Here is an 18649-nt window from a genome sequence, read left to right as displayed (position 1 = left end):
ATCATTTTTCTCTCTCTTATGATACTAAAATAATATTATATTACAAATACCCTTCTAGATTCTTAACTGATACACATTCACGATAACTTCGCAAGTTTACGTATAGCGAACAGGTTTATTATGTTTATTATTTTTTTCAGTAACTGTTAACGTGCCCTAACCCAAAATAGTCCTGGTATATTTGTTGTAATAAATTGAAACACGGCTGAAGCGTAGGCGATGCATAGCCTTAATAATATTATAATAATAAAACCAATCACCCGTCGATTCCGTAATCGAGTAGGGGCTCACGATAATTTTGCAGTCGGTACACGTAATAAGTGAAAATAACAATTGCTTTTTGTATACTCATATTATGTGTTTACTTTGACACAGTTTGCGTTTCGCATTAGCGTTGAGTTTGCGTCACCTAAATTCTGAGACGTTTGCTCAATTCGTACTAGCCGCAATAAACATTGTACGGCTTGCAAAAAAAAAATTTTTTTTCTTCTTCTTTAAACGTCCTTTGTAAATGCTGAGTTCTAACATGTTTATTCACGTAGCGGTATGGTAAGTAGGAACGGATACCGGAAAGCTTCGGCAGGCGTTATAGTATACGACGAAGCTTAAGCCTTATGTCTCAACGTGAGTGGTAGCATTGACGTTGAGATGTGTATTGGGTTGGGTAACCACTAAGTACAAAATAAGACTATAACTCGTCCAACTATATAAAAAAAAGATGTGTGGTGTCATGGGACACAGGATAGGAACGAAGTTCCTTATTATAAAAATCTTAATTTTAACTTCTATTCGAGGTATAAAGAAAATAATTATTCAGGTATACATTATTTATTATGATTTTTTTATTGATAAAAAAACTACTTTACAAAGATATCAACTTTATTTTATTCACAATGATTTATAAGAAATATATATTAATAATATACAAAGAAACAGCTATTTATATGAATAATAATAACCGTCATCACGTAGACTATACATAAATAATAAAAATTTTACGTTACGGATGATTTTTCACGGTTAGGGTACCCCTCCGCATCGTCCCATAAGGAAAATCGTTCCAAATATGTAAAAATAATAATAATACATAATATAGTTCTCTTTTTACAAACGGTACAGCTTTAGTTCGACTTTTCATTTACCGCGGCCTAAGCCAAGTAATGTCAACTTGGTTTTATTTCTTCCGCAAACTTACAATGTTGCCGCTGTTAAACTTGCAGTCGAATATAACTCGTGTACACTGAGTTCTCTTGCCGCTTCGTCGAGATGACGACAAGAAAATTATAAATATAACTAGCTGACCCGGCAGACTTTGTAGTGCGTCAATCGATTAGTAAAAGACTTAAACTTTTGTATAAAATAAACTTAAAACAAACAACAGGAATCCGTCCGACGGGGGGGGGACACGTCAAAGGAAAAACAAAATTGTTATTTTTATTTAATTTCTAGCATGTTCATATTTATCTACCTTTGAAACCCTCTCTGGACTTCCACAAATAATTCAAGACCAAAATTAGCCAAATCGGTCCAGCCGTTCTCGAGTTTTAGCGAGACTAACGAACATCCATTCATTTATATATATAGATAAATAGATGTAATAAAATTGCAGCTCTGCTCTTATACGTTGACGTACTGGCTAGAGTAAAGTAGGATGGCCACTTATCAGATGGACCGACGACCTGGTGTAAATCACCGGGTCCTCGATGGATGCAGGTGGCAACGGACCGACCGTACTGGAGATCGATTGGAGAGGCCTATGTTCAGCAGTGGACAGCAGACATGATGATGTGATGATGATGATGATGACGGTCTCATCAGCCGGACACGTTGTTAGCTATGATAGTTTACTAGTGGTAGGACTTCTTGTGAGTCCGCACGGGTAGGTACCACCACCCTGCCTATTTCTGCCGTGAAGCAGTAATGCGTTTCGGTTTGAAGGGTAGGGCAGCCGTCGTAACTATACTGAGATCTTAGAACTGATATCTCAAGGTGGGTGGCGCATTTACGTTGTAGATGTCCATGGGCTCCAGTAACCACTTAACACCAGGTGGGCTGTGAGCTCGTCTACCCATCTAAGCAATAAAAAATAAATAAAAAAAGACAAGTTTTTTGTCTATAGTGACAATGTGATATGAATTATATTATGGGAATATAATTATGGAAACTCATTTTGACAGGACACAGGGACTCTAGAATATTATAATATACTAGCCGTTCTCGCCCGCTTCGCTGGGCATTTAAAATTAACATTATTATTTATTGTCATTATTATTAGGGAGTCCAACACTCATATAAACATTAGGCTATCCATTAAGTACATGTATTTTCTACATGGATACCAAAGTTCAAGTCAATCGGATGCATGGTTCAGTAGTTATAACGGAACATCCGTAAAAACCACTTTAGATTTATATATTATTATTAGTATAGATTAAGTACATGCAATGTAAATATATTTTTTTTAATACCTGGGAAGTTTATTGTCGTATATCATAAATAATAAATAAATAAATATTTACTAACAATCACGCCACGTTAACTGGTCCCGTGATAAGTTGGTAAAGAACTTGTGTTACAGGTACCAGATAACGGATATAAATGTAAGATTTTTATTAAACACATACATATATTTTAATATACATCCATAATCCTGGAAAAGATTTATATTTATCATACAAATATCTTCCCTTGGCGGGATTCGAACCCGCGACCCCCTTGTGTAGTGACCATGTCACTTACCACTACACCAGACGGCCGTTAATCATAAATGTTTTTTAAATAATCTTTCCTTAAGAATGGTCTCAGAAATGTGTTAAAGTAATAAAAGAGTTGATTTCAACTACAATTTGTAAGTCGGAATCACGAGCCCAACATTATCATCTACAAAAATCCTCAACGCGAAATGACATGTTTCTGATATTTTGGAATTAGAAAATAAACACTCGTGAAGTCGCGAAGCACACCTAGTCATTCCACTGATGCACTACACAAAATGAATAGTTTTTGGAAGATTCTTTACTTATGTTCTTTGCGTTAGCTCCTCGTTTATTTGAATATTTTGATTACGTTGTAGCATTGTCCAGTTTTTGGTACGACAGTCGTTCAATTGTTTCAAGTATGGTGGTACCTTCACGTACCTACAAGGGGGGGGGGGAGCGATTCAATTTATTAAATAATATTTTTTATTATACTAAGTCTCAGCAGTAAGTCGTTCAAGAAAAGATAACACGTGCAGCTTAAAAACGTAAAATAAAACCGTTTAATTAGCAAACCAACTAACAATTAATTTAATTTTTATTGTAATCTGTCGTGATGCCGATCAGGATATAAGAGTGAAGTTATAAAATTATTTTATTGTCATCGCATCTATGCCTATTTTATTGTCATGCATTTGGGAAAATTAATTGGACGTCTTAAAATCGGTGACTTTCAAAGATTCCTTCACATACAAACATAAATAATAAAAGGTAATCAAAAAGATGTGTGGTGTCGTGGGACACCGGATAGGAATGAAGTTCCTTATTATAAAAATATTAATTTTAAGCTTTATTCGAGGTATAAAGAAAATAAAACTGGAGGTTTTACAACAACGCACGGTCATTCGGTAACGTGCGGACTTATTGTGGTACACTTCATTCACGGTTGTTTGCATAAGAGTTAGTGTATTGCGCAAACGAACGCTCTGAGATCGTGGTCAATGAATGATAAAAAATATGTTATTTTTTGTACGTTATTACAAAGTTAAGTCGTACACTGTGTAATTATTAATTTGTACGTTATTACAAAGTTAAGTTGTACACTGTGTGCATGACTAATAAAAATCTTACGTTACGGACGTTTTTTCCCGGTTAGGGTACCCCGCCGCTTCGTTCCAAAAAATAGCTAAGCTAATAAAAGTGTGTTAAAAACAATGTTTGATGAAAACGTTTCGTTCTTTTCAGTTGGGCAGAGCGCACGAGCAAATAATTCAGCCCCTGGAGAAGTTCCGGAAAGAACATATCGGTGCTGTCAAGGTAAAACACGTAAACATTTTGCATTTCATCTTTTTTTTTTCAGATGGAAGGATTGGACATAAAGACGTGTTTTTAAGTCGGCGACGGTCACTGGGTTCTGCATGAGCCGATTCCACGAGGCGGCTATCATGCCGCATCGCCTTATCGAAGTAACCTTCCGGCGCTGGTTTCAACTTTTCCAGTACCACGAATACGGACATTGTAAAGCAGTGTTCTCTAAGTACTAATATATATCAGCGTTTATGGCATTTAATGGTGGTAGATCGTATTGTATGTCCGCATGGGTAGGCACCACCGTCCTGCCTATTCTTGGCGCGAAGTAGTCACATACCGCCATTGGTCGGTGGCATTGGCACTTAATGGTGGTAAAGCGTATTGTAAGTCCGCACCGGTAGGTACCACCGTCCCTTCGGCGGTACCGTAGGTCTGGTGTAGCCGGTATGGTGGAGCTCGATGGAGCTTAGTCGGTAGTCGTTCTGCGGGGCAAGTGCTTCGCGCGCCTTTTTCAAGGCGTAGTCTCCTGCGAGGAATTCGGGGAGGTGGAGGACCTTGGCCCTCCTCGTCCCCCTCTTCCTCTCAGGAGGCGCCGGAGTACGACGTTACCCATTTCGTTACCAACCCCCGGACCGGGTATCCAAAAAAAAAAAGGTACCACCGTCCCGCCTATTCTTGCCCCGAAGTAGTCACGCGATCCATTTCGAAGCCATTACACAATACAATTATACCTCCGATCAATATAATGCAGACATTATTGGGCAGTGTGTACACATTAGCGCGATAACTATGCAGGTCACCTTATGACGCTTCGCTTTTGTTGTCTCAGTGCGATATCGATGACTAACAAACGCGCTTGCAGACCGGTTTTAAATTAATTGAGGGAACAATAAATTATTATATTATTTATTCGGCATTGACTTGTTGGTCCAGTTGTTATTCAACCAGGCTTCTGTACCACGCTGTACGGGTTTGATTCAGAAATCATTATATAAAGAATTTTTGCTGAAATGTTTGTATTGCTTGAAAATGTTTGAATTCACAGATACATAGTTGTTTAAATCAAAGAGCTTAAGTTGAAATAAAAACAAATTTAATTGATTGGCCTCGTATAGACGAATGTAAAGAATATTTTCAGATTATTTTTATGCTTCAATTTTGATATTCTAAACTATAATTCTGTACACACGGTTTGAGGAATCATGTGTCATCATAAAATATCTACTGATTTCTCCGTAGGCAGCGGCTTGGCTCTGCTCCTGGTATTGCTGAAGTCCATGGGCGACGGTAACCACTCACCATCAGGTGGGCCGTATGCTCGTCTGCCTACAAGGGCAATAAAAAAAACCTATAAGTACAACTCTGTGACTATATAGTCGATCGAAATTTTATTTATGTTTGTTGTTTAAGATGGACAAGCGTGATCCATAAGTTTCTTTGTCACTGAAGTGTTAAAACTCATCAGTTTTTTCCTCGTCGAAACACACAATTGGGTCACAATACCGGGTCGACCGCTCGATGGACCCAGACAGGGCCGGATTTAAACTTAATGCCGCTCCTGGGTACCGGCAAAAAATCCGCCCCAATACTGGAATTTTACTTGAAACTGTTAGTTAATATATTTTATTTTTCAAAATTAAAATAACTAATTGATTGCAGAAACGTTAACATATGTTATATATAATATATTCCAAAAACATAAATAAATATTTGCTTTTTTTTCTAACAATTGTAAATTTTGCACTAAGGGTGACTCATAATTATATTTTATCAAAAAAAAAAAAACTAATGAAATTTCTTTAATGCCAGAAAATAGAAAAATCGATTATTATTTGAAATGTCCAAAGAAATAAAATTATTAAATCATTTTGATTATAAATTTTTACTAAAAGTACCAATATTATAATTCACAAATAATGGATGAATGAATTTATTGAATTATCAATGAAACAGAAAATTATTAATTAATAGAATTAATTAATTTTATTGAGGAATCTCGATAAGACTAAAAAAAAAATTTTCACTTTTAACATTTTGCCGCCCTGGGCCCTTGCCCCGACTGTCCCTAGTGTAAATCCACCATTGGACCCAGAGTCCGGCGTCTGCATCCGGGGACAAGATTACTCATCTCGATTTATATTTCATTTTGTGTTTACAGGAAGGAAAAAAGAAATTCGATAAGAAGACTGCGAAGTTCTGTCAAACGCAAGAACGCACGTTGTCGCTGTCTTTGAAGAAACCAGAGACTGTCTTCCAAGAGGTGAGCGTAGAATGTTCGCGATTATCGAAGGCGTCAAGTGATTGAGAATAAACTATAGACTGTGGTTTATATTTGTTTTTTTTTTAATTAATTTATATCAGTTCAGTAGTTTAGATAGTTCAGTAGTTATAACGGAACATCCGTAAAAACCACTGTAGATTTATATACGCCGTACATCTATACTTCAATACTAATTATTGAAGTATAGATAGATTATAGAAGTACGGCGTTGTATGCTATTTGTACCGTCTGCATTTTGCATAAGTGTTTATTTTTCAATGAAGCAATGCACCTACCACCCTCCATTGACTGGTAGTGAATACTTTAGGTATTAATACTACATTTATGTGCATGAATTCGTTTTAAGGCTGATGCGGCAATGGACATGGCCGAGCGCGACTTCTGCCAGGCCTCCCTCGAGTACGTGTTCCAGCTGCAAGCCGTCCAGGAGAGGAAGAAGTTCGAGCTGGTGGAGACGCTGCTCGGCTTCGTCTTCGGCTGGTGGACCTTCCACCACACGGCGCACGACGTCCACGCCGACGCCGAGCCCAGGGTGCGCGATCTGCAACTCAGGATACAACGAGTAAGAGAACAACTATATTATCGATAGTATCTACTAGCGGTTTTAAAATTTTACAGATGAATTCTTGCCCCCAATAAATGTCAAATCGACAAACATACTTCATATTTAATATTACGTATTAGAATAAATAATAGTTTAAAAAAACTAACAAAATACGCTTCTATAGAAAATCCAACTAAAAAATAGAAAATAAATTTCAATAAATTTGAATTAAAAATAGTGTAAGAAAAATTATATTATATTTATAATTATACTATTATTTAAGTATTTTTAATTTTGTAGTTAAATTTCAATTTTTTAATTATTTTTTAAAATATTGTATTGTCATCGGTCCTTAATAAGTATACCAAATTTCGAGTTAATCCGACGTTTTGAAGGGGGTCAAAATCATGCTTAAAGATTCCGTTACAAACATACACACGTCTGAAGCTAATAAAAGCGTATTAATAAACAGGGCGACATTGTCAGTCCGTACGCATAGATTGTACTACTATCTTGCTTTAATCCCTGCCGTGAAGCTCTCATGCTGACCATGTCGAAGGGTGTCCAGTACAATTGAGAATCGGACCTCACACGTCAAGTTGCGATGCCTACGGACCCCGGTGTGCTTACTACGAGTTTTTTTATAAGTTAACTGAATGTTATGGATTTGGAACAGCTTCCCTTCTTTTGCCGCTAGGGGCGCTGTTCAAACTTCATACAGTTTCGAGTTAACTTTTACGCGAGCGAGAAGTTAAAAAAAGTACACAAGAACTAGACAACTTTCAAAATGTATTAATTAAATTTACCAGGTTTAATAATTTGTATCTATTGTATGAATAATTCAACAGGTGGACTCTAATGATGACCTATAGTAGAATTGTACGTGTTTTTATCATTATGTTCGCGTTGTTTTTTTTTGCGTAACACCGACTGAAGTTGTGTTTTGCGTCACTTTAATATAAGCTTAAGTTCGTGTCGAGAGCAGCGCCCCTAGCGGCGAACATTGCAGTTATAGTTGCAACGACGCTACCACCAGGGGCGCTGCTGATCTGATCTGAGACTAAATACTACATTTTTTAATTGATATTAAAATTTAAAATATTAACTATGTATGGTATTAAGATTTAAATCTACGGATTTGCTTAGTGATGATAGTTTTGAGCGATTTTGTTTTGATTGGCGACTAACTGGCGTGTGTTTTGAAAAACCTTTGGATTTTATAAAAACAGATCAGAAGTCGTGTGCATGCGTGTTAGTTACCTTGTGCGTTCGTTTGTGTGTGTGTGTGTTTGAATACTAACAGATGCATGCTTTACAGACGAGGAGTAATTTCGAAGAGACAAGCAAACAGACTGAATCACTCATGAAGAAGATGATGGAAGTGCGGCAAATGGTAAGTTATTTTTAATTGAAATCGATTTATTCTGGATGCATGAACAGTAACAGTACTTGTTGAATACGAAATACTCTGATAGATAATTCTCTATTGTGTGACGATAGCTACTATAGAACAGAAGTTAATGACCAACATGTGAATCGCTTTAACGACATTTACAAGGCAGTCTACCACTTATATCAATATGATTGATTAACTTCTACGTAGACTAGGAGCATACTACCTGGGGCCACTGCGTTAATCCACAGTGCGTTTCCAGAGATCTTTTTTGCCACGTACCATCCGGCTTTGGAATGAGCTCCCCTCCACGGTGTTTCCCGAGCGCTATGACATAATCTTCTTCAAACGAGGCTTGTGGAGAGTTATTAAACTGTAGGCAGCGGCTTGGCTGTGTCCCTAGTATAGTTGATGTCCATGGGCGACAGTAACCACTCACCATCAGTTGAGCCGTATGCTTCGTCTACCTGCAACGGCAATAAAAAAAACTAGTTCCGAACGACGACATCATGACCTTCGGTAAATCGGGTCAGGAGTCAGTCAGGACACCCGCTCGGTCTATGACCATTCCGTTGGGCGTTCCCACGAATATTGTTTTTAACGTTCTCGATAACGTAAAAGTTAACTCACATTCATATGGAGTTAGAACAGCGCCCCTAGCGGCATTTGCAGGGAAGCTTGTGAATGAAAAGTTGTCATTCACAAACTTTCCTGCATTTCATTGAAAACTTATTCTTCGTGGAGCGTGTTCATGGTTACGACCTTATTACTTTTTATTTTTCAGTCCAAAGAAGAGGACGGAAGCGACGACGGCCCCGGGGGCGTGTCCAGAGCCGGGTACCTGTTCCTCATGGAGAAAAGTTAGACAACTTGAACCTTATAGTTTAGTTCATAGATGCTTTATTTGGACCCAAACTAAATTTGTTTTGCTATGAGAACCAGAAATTTATATAATGAATATAAGTACCTATATATGCTAATGAAATATATTTTTAATGTGTACACCCTTATAAAACCAGACACGGAGAAAACAAATTCGTTCGTCACAATGTTTACCTGAGGAAGAGGTAGACCTAAGAAGAAATTGATGGATTGTGTGAAAGACGATATGGGTAGGAGGGGAGTGAGCGAAGAAATGGTATATGATAGAAGAGTATAGAAGGAGAAAACATGTTGCGCCGACCCCAGGTGACTGGGAGAAGGGCAGGATAATGATGAATGTTTACCTGAGGCGGAAATCGAACGCACGGCACTTGGCTTAGGGACGCTAATCACAGTTCCACCGAATCAGTTGTGACTTTATTCACAAAATTGAGATTGGTTTTTCTTTAACATGAATTTCTAAACATATATTCTGAAATAGATCACACCCTGTACTGTTTCACTAATGTTCGTTCACGAGATCTGGACTACACAGCGTGTTCCTAAACGTTTGTAAAGTTTTCGTGACGTAAATAAGTGCAGTCTGATTCGCGACATGGGGCTATGGTCTCATTGAATAAAATTTAATTTTGTGTTGCTTATGCTTTTCGGCGACCGTGTCTAACATAGGATTTTGACGATGAACTGCCAAACATAGACTGTCAAATATCGAGGAGCCTTTGCTCGAAGAAAATATGTAAGTATTACTTCCGTTTGATTGCAGAGGCCTTCGGTACGACGACGTGGAGCAAGCAGTTCTGCACGTACGAGAAGAGATCCCGGATCCTGACCCTGACGCCGTACAATCAGATCAACGTCAAAACGGTACGTCCGACGCGCCAGTGCTCGATGTTCCAATGCTGTTCTCGTTACAAGTGTGTCGTCTGAGTGAGTGGGCTGGTCCGCAGAGCTGGTCTCCCGAGGCCGTGTGTCTGTGCGGCGCCGTGGCTTGCGGTGAGGCGGCGGAGCGGCGTTGGTGCTGGGAGGCAATCCCCGCAGACCGCGAGCGCAGCCCCCTCACGCTGCAGGCGCTCTCGCAGCGGGACCGCGCCGCCTGGCTCGCGGCCGTCGACGAGCCCCCCGCCGAGAGACACCCGCAGGTGCGTCACACTACCCCCCCCCCCCCTATTGCCTTGGAGTACTTCACGCGGATTAAAGTTGAGGGTAGTTCGAGAATGAAACGATCGCAGCTTTCGGCTATTTTATTTGACGAAGTTCAAATTAAAATCAGTGATATTTAAAAAAAATTGAGATTTTTAATTGATAAAAATCTATCGTGGAACGCATCGATAACAGAAATCAGCTGGAAGATGCTTGTATTAGCTGCATCTCTGAGACGGTTACGAAACTCTTCCGACCGGCACCAAGGTTGCGCTTGCACAGTCTCTTCTCCTTCCAATCCTTAGCATCCTTAGATGGGTGGACAAGTTCAGAGCTTACCTGTGGTGTTAAGTGGTTACTGGAGCCCATAGACATCAACAATGTAAATGCGCCACCCACCTTGAGATAAGTTCTAAGGTCTCAGTATAGTTACACCGGCTGTCCCACCCTTCAAACGGCAGAAATAGGTGGAGTGGTGGTACCTACCCGTGCGGACTCACAAGACGTCCAACCACCAGTAACTTATTCTAACTAAATTATTCTAATAGCCATAATCTCTTGTTAACAGAAAGCATCTGTGAACAGTGAAGAGTTTGCGTTAGACGAAACGGGATTCGCCTTCGTGCGGAAGCTGATATCCGTGATAGAGTCGAGGGGGCTGGAGGAGCAGGGACTGTACAGGTGAGGCAGCCGGCGGCGCCCCCGCGGCCCCGCAGCCCGGCGACTGACCCGACCGTGTGTTGCCGCAGGGTGGCGGGCGTGGCGTCCAAGGTGTCGCGGCTGGTGGCGTGCGGCGCGCCGGGCCGCCGCCTGCCGCCCGCGCTCCACGACCCGCTGGAGTGGGAGACCAAGACCCTGACCTCCGCGCTCAAGAGCTACCTGCGCGCGCTGCCCGACCCGCTGCTCACCCGCGCGCTGCACGACCGCTTCATCGCCGTCGTCAGTCAGTACACTGCTCCTCGCACTGCAACTAGATGATAAGTATCGGTGGTCACCGTCGTCACCAACTGCGTCACCGACTGTACTCGGAGAGCCCCGGGGAGTGGCGCTCCAGTCGGACGTTGCGTGGAAAACCACTGAATATGAGTTGTAACTTTATTATTGATATTTTCATAGGGATGTCATTAGTCAACGATAAATGAGAGAAAGAGAGTGAGTAAGAGAGAGTGAGAGGGAGAGAGAGAGAGTGAGAGAATGAGTGAGAGAGGGTGATATAGAGAGAGTATTGAGTGGGAAGGCGAGATGCCACTATTATTTACTTAAGCGTTTTGATAAATGTCTGTTATTTGAATCCGTAATGTAATGCAAAATATTTCGAAGTTGTGTAGTTATACATTGCGTGTAGTATAAAATGCAAGATTTTTGTTCAGAAGTTCCCCTTTCGTAGTACGAATTCGTGCGCGGTAGAGTTTTATCACGTAATGCATTAGCGTGTCGCGTGACGCGTGACGCTAGCCGCGTGTCGCGTGACGAGCGCCGCGTGACGTGCGCGGCGTGACGCTTGCCGTGTGCCGCAGAGTGCGAGCGGCGGGCGGAGCGCGCGGCGGGCGTGTGCGAGCTGGTGCGCGCGCTGCCGCCGCACAACCGGGACATGCTGCTGCTGGTGCTGGCACACCTGCGGAAGTACGGTTTTTTTTTTTATTGCTTACATGGGTGAACCCACCTGGTGTGAAGCGGTTACTAAAGCCCATAGACATCTACGACGTAAATGCGCCACCCACCTTGAGATATAAGTTCTAAGGTCTCAAGTATAGTTACAACGGCTGCCCCGCCTTTCAAATCGAAACACATTACTGCTTCACGGCAGAAATAGGCTGGGTGGTGGTACCTACTCGCGCAGACTCACAAGTGGTCCTACCACCAGGCTGCTGGCTAATACACACGCTGTCACCGGACACACCTTAGAGACCTCGCCCGCGCCTACTTTTTGTAGCGTTGCAGTAGCGATGCTATCGCGCGTTCTCATCGATACAACCGCGATGCTGCCCCTAGATGTGTACCTTCGCCCAGATTCTGTATCGCTACTATCGCGATGCTGTCGCGATTCAGGATCTACCTAGAAATGTTTGTACGCGCTTACAGCGATACAGCCGCGCGTTTGCATAGCTTCTGTCGCACGTTACAAATGCGACTAACGCGCGATAGTAGCGAGGCAGAAGCGCGCTTACAAAACGCGCGACAACATCGCTACAAAAAGTCGTCGCGGGCGAGGCCACTTAGGCTTTAAGGTTAAGTGAATACCAGCCTTGGGACGTTAACATAAAGCCTCAATTTGCAAAGCAACGATGAAACAAAGCTCGCTGACAGATACAATTGTTCTAATGACATTATGTACTTAACGCGTGTTCATAGTCGACTTGGTGATGTAAACCAATAGAATTGTATAATTGATGTGATTACTGTTAGAGCGTGGTGTACTACCGTCCTAACTTTATTTTATTGCTTAGATGGGAGGACTAGCTCAAGCCTGGTGTTATGTGGTATTACCGAAACCGATAGATAGTAACAATTTAAATACCATCATTGACCTTGAGACATGAGTCCAAGTCTTAGTTCTACGGTACACTAGCTGCCCCACTCTTCAACACCCCTCAATCCGGAAGGGATTACTGCTTCAGGCCACTCATTTGTGTTGATTGTTGAACACCAGGGTAGCGGCGAAGAGCGATAAGAACCTAATGTCGGAGTCGAACCTGGCGGTCTGCTTCGGGCCCACGCTGCTGAGGCCGGAGCGTGAGACGGTGGCGTCCATACTGGAGCTCAAGTTCTACAACGTGCTGGTGGAGACCATGCTCGAGAACTACGACGAGATCTTCGAGGCCGGCCCCCCCGCCCCGCCCGCGCACAACGGCCTGCTCAGGTCAGTGGAGCTGCCCGTGGGCACAATACGCATACGTCGCGCTTAGGGTCGCTAATACCTTTGAGGCGGTAGCTATCACAAGATATCTGAAAGATGCCTGAACCTCGCTTACGGCATTTCCAATATAAGCTTGCATATATACAAGTTCCGAACAATAACATTCGGACCGTTGGTCTACTGAACAATACCACCCACTTGGTGGAAGATCTACCCTTCGTCTTTATATCTACACCTTGAACGATATACCTATATGACACAATCTGGTCAAGACGTCGAATTGACTTGACAATTTGCGCACGCGTTAATGACCGATGGTGATGTAATATTTTTTTAAGATAGCGTAACGACAACGTGAACATCTTCCACCGAGCTGGTGATATTTCTCGGAGGACCTCGTATCCTGGTATCCTCGAGGGGTTATGTCAGGTTCACCGAGCGTGTAAGCGAGCTCGCAGGGCCCGTCCTGGCGAATTTGCTAACACTAATCCTATCTACCACCGGATCAGAAACGCGACCTACTAAGAAAATCCGGCGAGAAACTCAGTGGGCTGTCGAAATGTTGCTGTTCGGAACTTGTATATATTCAAGCTTATCTTGAAAATGTCGTTAGCGAGAATCAGGCATCAGTGAAACATTTTGTGTTTTGCAACGGCTATCGCCACAGATTTATTAATTAGGTTCAGATCAGGGTAATGGTTGCACCAACTCGAGTTTGTATTTAGAGTGTTTTGGCAAGAAAATCAACCCTAAGGCACTAACAATACGAGTTGTGTTTACGTCATAGTATAATACTCAGTACACTCTTATGGAAGCAATCGTAAAGTGTCTATGTTGCCCTGTGTTTTATTTTTGAAAATATTCATTAAACTAACATTCATAAGCTTCTAATATAGGTAATATACATTCAGTTTGAATTTATTTAAAAATACACTAGCAGACCCGGCCACACGTTGCTGTGGCTAAGGTTTTTGTTTCTAAATAACACGCGGCCGGCTATGCTAATACCAAAAATTGACAAAGTAAGAACAATTTGATTTCACTGTATTGCGTTTACTACGAAATAAATTTTACTTGTAATTTGGCCTAAGCAACACGTGGTGTTTATGCCATTAAATTGTAGCTTATATGAAACGTTGGTATTTTTAACACAGCGCCATCTATGAGATATTAATGTCAGACAGTATTACAGTTGTCTGTAAAAACTGATTTTAGGCGCCATCTGTTTTAGACTTATGAAACTTACAATTAATAACAATAATCAACATAAGAAATCATTTTATTGTTAATTAATAAATATTGCGACCATTAAATAAAATCGAAATAAAAATCATCCCATGGCCTAAGTTGGAACAAAACACATATTTAAAAAAATGTTAAAATCGGTTCAGTAGTTTAGGTGTCCATCGCGGACAAAATACGTGACACATAATTTATATATATTAAGATTATCATACGGATTTTTAACTTATCGTGATTGTATATTAAACAAGTTTTCTTTTAATTTAAATTCCTTTCGCGTCTGATTCTGATATGGCTCATGATTGAACTCCTCTCCAACGCGTTCCTTTTGGTAAGAGTTGAGTAGAGTGGTCGTCGTGGCCTAATTGATAAGTTGCTCGGTGTTTGTTCACCCACTTTGTCGTATTTAAATAATAACTTGGATCGTTTTCTAGAATTTATTAATATTTACTTTAATGAGACACAAACAATTGATAGAAGTTTTACAGCAGTAATGGAGGGAAAATGCAATGACACAGATTATGCTGATGAGATAGTGTACGGACAAGCCCGCACATTATATTGCATACGGATGTATTTTATATCAAAGTCATTCATTTTTCGAGTCAGTTTTAATTCACTATTTTTAATTCAACTTTATTAAAACTTATACTATTATACTACTTCTATTTCTATTATACTACTTCTATTTTTTAGTTGGATTTTCTATAAAAGCGTATTTTGTTAGTTTTTTTAAACTATTATTTATTTTTCTTATCATATAAACAGCCACCAATCAGTATAAGCATATCAGTAAAAAATTACTCAATATTGGAGTAGTTATCATTATCACAACAGAGGGTTGTGTGGACAAACCGTTCAGATCGATTATACAAACTCAACACTCGGAGTATTCATTTCATAATTTTCCCCTATCTTTATGCTGGTAGCCTGTTAGGCTATTCCAGCTACGCCAGGACGGGTGAGCTCACGGGCTCAATCTGAGAGAATTTGCTAATACTAGCCCTAGCATGGTCATGTTGCACGCAGGGATACCAGCAATTTGTAACGCCTTGTGGTGACCGGTAAAATAGAGGGAAAAAGGCCTAGGGGTAGAGGTCCCAAACGATGGTCGGACCAAATAGCGGAGGAACTGAGGGTATCTGTCAGCGATGCACTCCATCGGGCTGGAGGACGAGATCGATGGAGACAGCTGGTTGACGGAATCGGACGGAGTCACTATCCTCAGCAGTGAGGGACCGATCGAAGAGAGAGCCCTAGCAAGAGTAGTGCTTTGTAGAATTAATCAACCACCGAATCGGAATCGCGACCCACTGAGAGGATCCGGCGAGAACCTCAGTGGAATTGCCTCTGCGATGTAGGAGGACTAGTGAAATTGTCAATTGGATCGCTAAACAATTATTGTTCTTCTAGTTTGAAGGGTCGGGACTTCCATTGTACTATATAATTGTGATTTTATCCACAAGTCTGACGGCGGTTCGTTGCGTTCGTTTTGTTGATATCTATAGGCCGTAGCGAAACACTTAATACTAGATGGACCGTGAGATCGTCTACGCGCTGTAGCTAGAAATTAATTGTGAGTGAAATTATGTTGCCGGAACACATCACAGCGCCTTGATAAGCCCCAATTACATTCAATCTCAATATGTATGTCAGGAAACAGTTACAATTTACGATCTTATTCGCAGTGATGGATTTAGGTATGATGCCGCCCCGGGACCTGTTTATCGCGCCGCCATGAATGTTGCAAGTAAATTTTAATTCAATCTTTTTATTTTATATTTAAAATAGCATTATAATTTATTATGAAAATTTATCTGAACTCATTTTCAAAGGAATTTCAAAGGACAAATTTCTTTACTTTCTTTAGTCTCTGAAAATTTGTCGTTTAAAAAATTTTACCGCCCCTCAAATCATGCCGCCCTAAGCCCGGGCCTCACGGGCCTAGACGTGAATCCATCACTGCTTATTCGATTGGTCGCATCCGTGATGCAGTTCGATTAAAAACTCTCTGGATTATTTACAATAGATTCCGTCAATCGTCGTCATTGTATAGTCGGATAAGAGAGATTTGTAGCAAGAAACATTCATGATTAGACTTGAGCGCAATATTACAATTTTGTAGAGCCCTAAGTATATCGGCATTTTTTGTTTGTGAGGTACCTGAGGTTTTTTACTGGTGGTAGGACCTTTTGTGAGTCCGCGCGGGTGGGTACCACCACCCTGCCTATTTCTGCCGTGAAGCAGTAATGCGTTTCGGTTTGAAGGGTGGGGCAGCCGTTGTAACTATACTGAGAACTTAGAACTTATATCTCAAGATGGGTGGCGCATTTACGTTGGGCTGTGAGCTGTCCAACCATCTAGCAATAAAAAAAAACCTACTTTTTAAAAAAAAGGCTAACATTTTTTACAAAATGCTTAAAATTAAGTTCAGGACTAAAACGATTATTACTGGTTTAATTACCGGTCCAATTAACTCTAGTTGCGGTCGATATTCAGACGACCACATCATTATTCCAATACTCTAATACGTGTTGTTGTATATGTGTTCCCCTAATACGTCCGAACTTACTACGTACTGTTATAAGCCACAGGATATTTAGCTTTTAAAAAAAAAAAAAATCTATATGATTTTGGACGACCGTCTTGGATGAGGAGATGAAGGAGACTGAGTCACTGACGTGAGCCCGATATAGGTGTATTATGAAGAGTGTTGAGGTAGCGGGACAGAGTGCATAGTTAGCAAGAGGGAGTGCAACGGGAAGCTATAACAGTACGTTTTAAAGTTGTAATCTGTAAACTTCAAATGCCAAGCCAGGTGGCCTGTACATGTATGAGCTTGTTTCCGAAGCGAGCTACACCGAAAAGGACTTTTTTACCGGTGGCAGGACCTCTTGCGAGTCCGCGCGGGTAGGTACCACCACCCTGCCTATTCCTGCCGTGAATCATTAATGCGTTTCGGTTTGAAGGGTGGGGCAGCTGTTGTAACTATACTGAGAACTTAGAACTTATAGCTCAAGGTGGGTGGCGCATTTACGTTGTAGATGTCTATGGGCTCCAGTAACCACTTAAGACCAGGTGGGCTGTGAGCTCGTCCACCCATCTAAGTAATAAATAAAAAAAGGAAGAAGAAAAAACCAGCTCCTAAACCCCGGGAGCACGTTGTACCATCTGTCGCGTGCGTGACGTACTCGCGAGTCGTCCTTCTCACTCTGCACATAAATCTCATATCCTTTCCTTTCGTATTCAATACGTTTTAATTCGAACATCCGGGATATTCAATATCGGTTCGCGTTTAAGGACCTCCACGTCAAAGAACCTTGTTTTAGAACGATTTTTTATTGGGAATAATTGTTTTTTTTATTGCTTAGATGGTGGACGAGCTTACGGCTCACCTGGTGTTAGGTGGTTATCGGAGCCCATAGACATGTACAACGTAAATGCCGCTACCCACCTTGAGACATGAGAACACAGTTTTTACAGTACAACAGCTGCCCCGCCATTCAAACCGAAACGCATTACTGCTTCACGGCAGAAATAGGCAGGGTGGTGGTACTTACCCGTGCGGAGTCACAAGAGGTCCTACGACCAGAAATGAATGAGGTTTGCCCAAAATAGGTAACTAATAAACTTTGTTTTGAACAGTCGAAATTACGTCCTCATTAGAACATTAAGAATGTTAAATTGGGAAAGTATAATAATACGGGCTTTCATTATTTATAGGAGATATTTACTATAAAACTAGAGGTCCCGCAGTAGTCGAAATTCGACTATAATTAATTGGAATTGTAAGTTTGTACATTATTATGATTGTATTTTATACATCTATAATCCCAAATTTCGCCAAGGCTACACTATAAAAAATATTAACAAAGACAAACAATATTTAATCTATTCTCAATTTGACAACAGACGTCAAGAACAAAAGTTTGACAATAAATAGTATGCATGCGTGTGTACGTCAAATACATGTATGTAGTGTGTGTAATGTTTTCGTTATTGATTTAATGTATCTTTTATGCATTATTTAAAAAATATATTAGCATTGTGCACTTCTTCTCTATATTCTCTATAAGCGTGGAAAATTTCATACTCCTCCGTCCGCGCAATTTTCGTTAAAAGGGATACAAAGTTTTTCCTTCACGTATTAATATATAAATTACGAAGATCCAACCACGTCTGTTTCTATCAACCCTGTTTTCTGTTTTATATAATCTGACTATTCAATGGAACTGATTTAACTATAATTAAGTGCGTATCCAACAATTATCCCCTACTCCAAACACGAGCGAGAATTACTGAA

At 40.7% G+C, this 18649-nt stretch overlaps 1 protein-coding gene across 2 annotated transcripts in view; it reads left to right on the top strand.

Moving 5' to 3' along the window:
• The window catches only part of LOC101740041 (rho GTPase-activating protein Graf), a 62593-nt gene that overhangs the window by 32318 nt on the left and 11626 nt on the right, over positions 1-18649 (top strand). For both annotated transcript variants that reach the window (XM_038015543.2, XM_038015544.2), the window contains exons 3-13: positions 3942-4013; positions 6166-6267; positions 6635-6850; positions 8151-8225; positions 9010-9085; positions 9871-9971; positions 10055-10246; positions 10816-10928; positions 10997-11190; positions 11765-11870; positions 12898-13107. In XM_038015543.2, the coding sequence (XP_037871471.1) occupies positions 3942-4013; positions 6166-6267; positions 6635-6850; positions 8151-8225; positions 9010-9085; positions 9871-9971; positions 10055-10246; positions 10816-10928; positions 10997-11190; positions 11765-11870; positions 12898-13107 (1457 nt within the window). The remainder of the gene's footprint in view (positions 1-3941; positions 4014-6165; positions 6268-6634; positions 6851-8150; positions 8226-9009; positions 9086-9870; positions 9972-10054; positions 10247-10815; positions 10929-10996; positions 11191-11764; positions 11871-12897; positions 13108-18649) is intronic.

This window comes from Bombyx mori, chromosome 14 (genome assembly GCF_030269925.1).
Source record: "Bombyx mori chromosome 14, ASM3026992v2".
Lineage (NCBI taxonomy): Eukaryota > Metazoa > Arthropoda > Insecta > Lepidoptera > Bombycidae > Bombyx > Bombyx mori.
The sequence above is the reverse complement of the archived record's forward strand: the minus strand, read 5'-3'. Positions and strand labels throughout refer to the sequence as shown.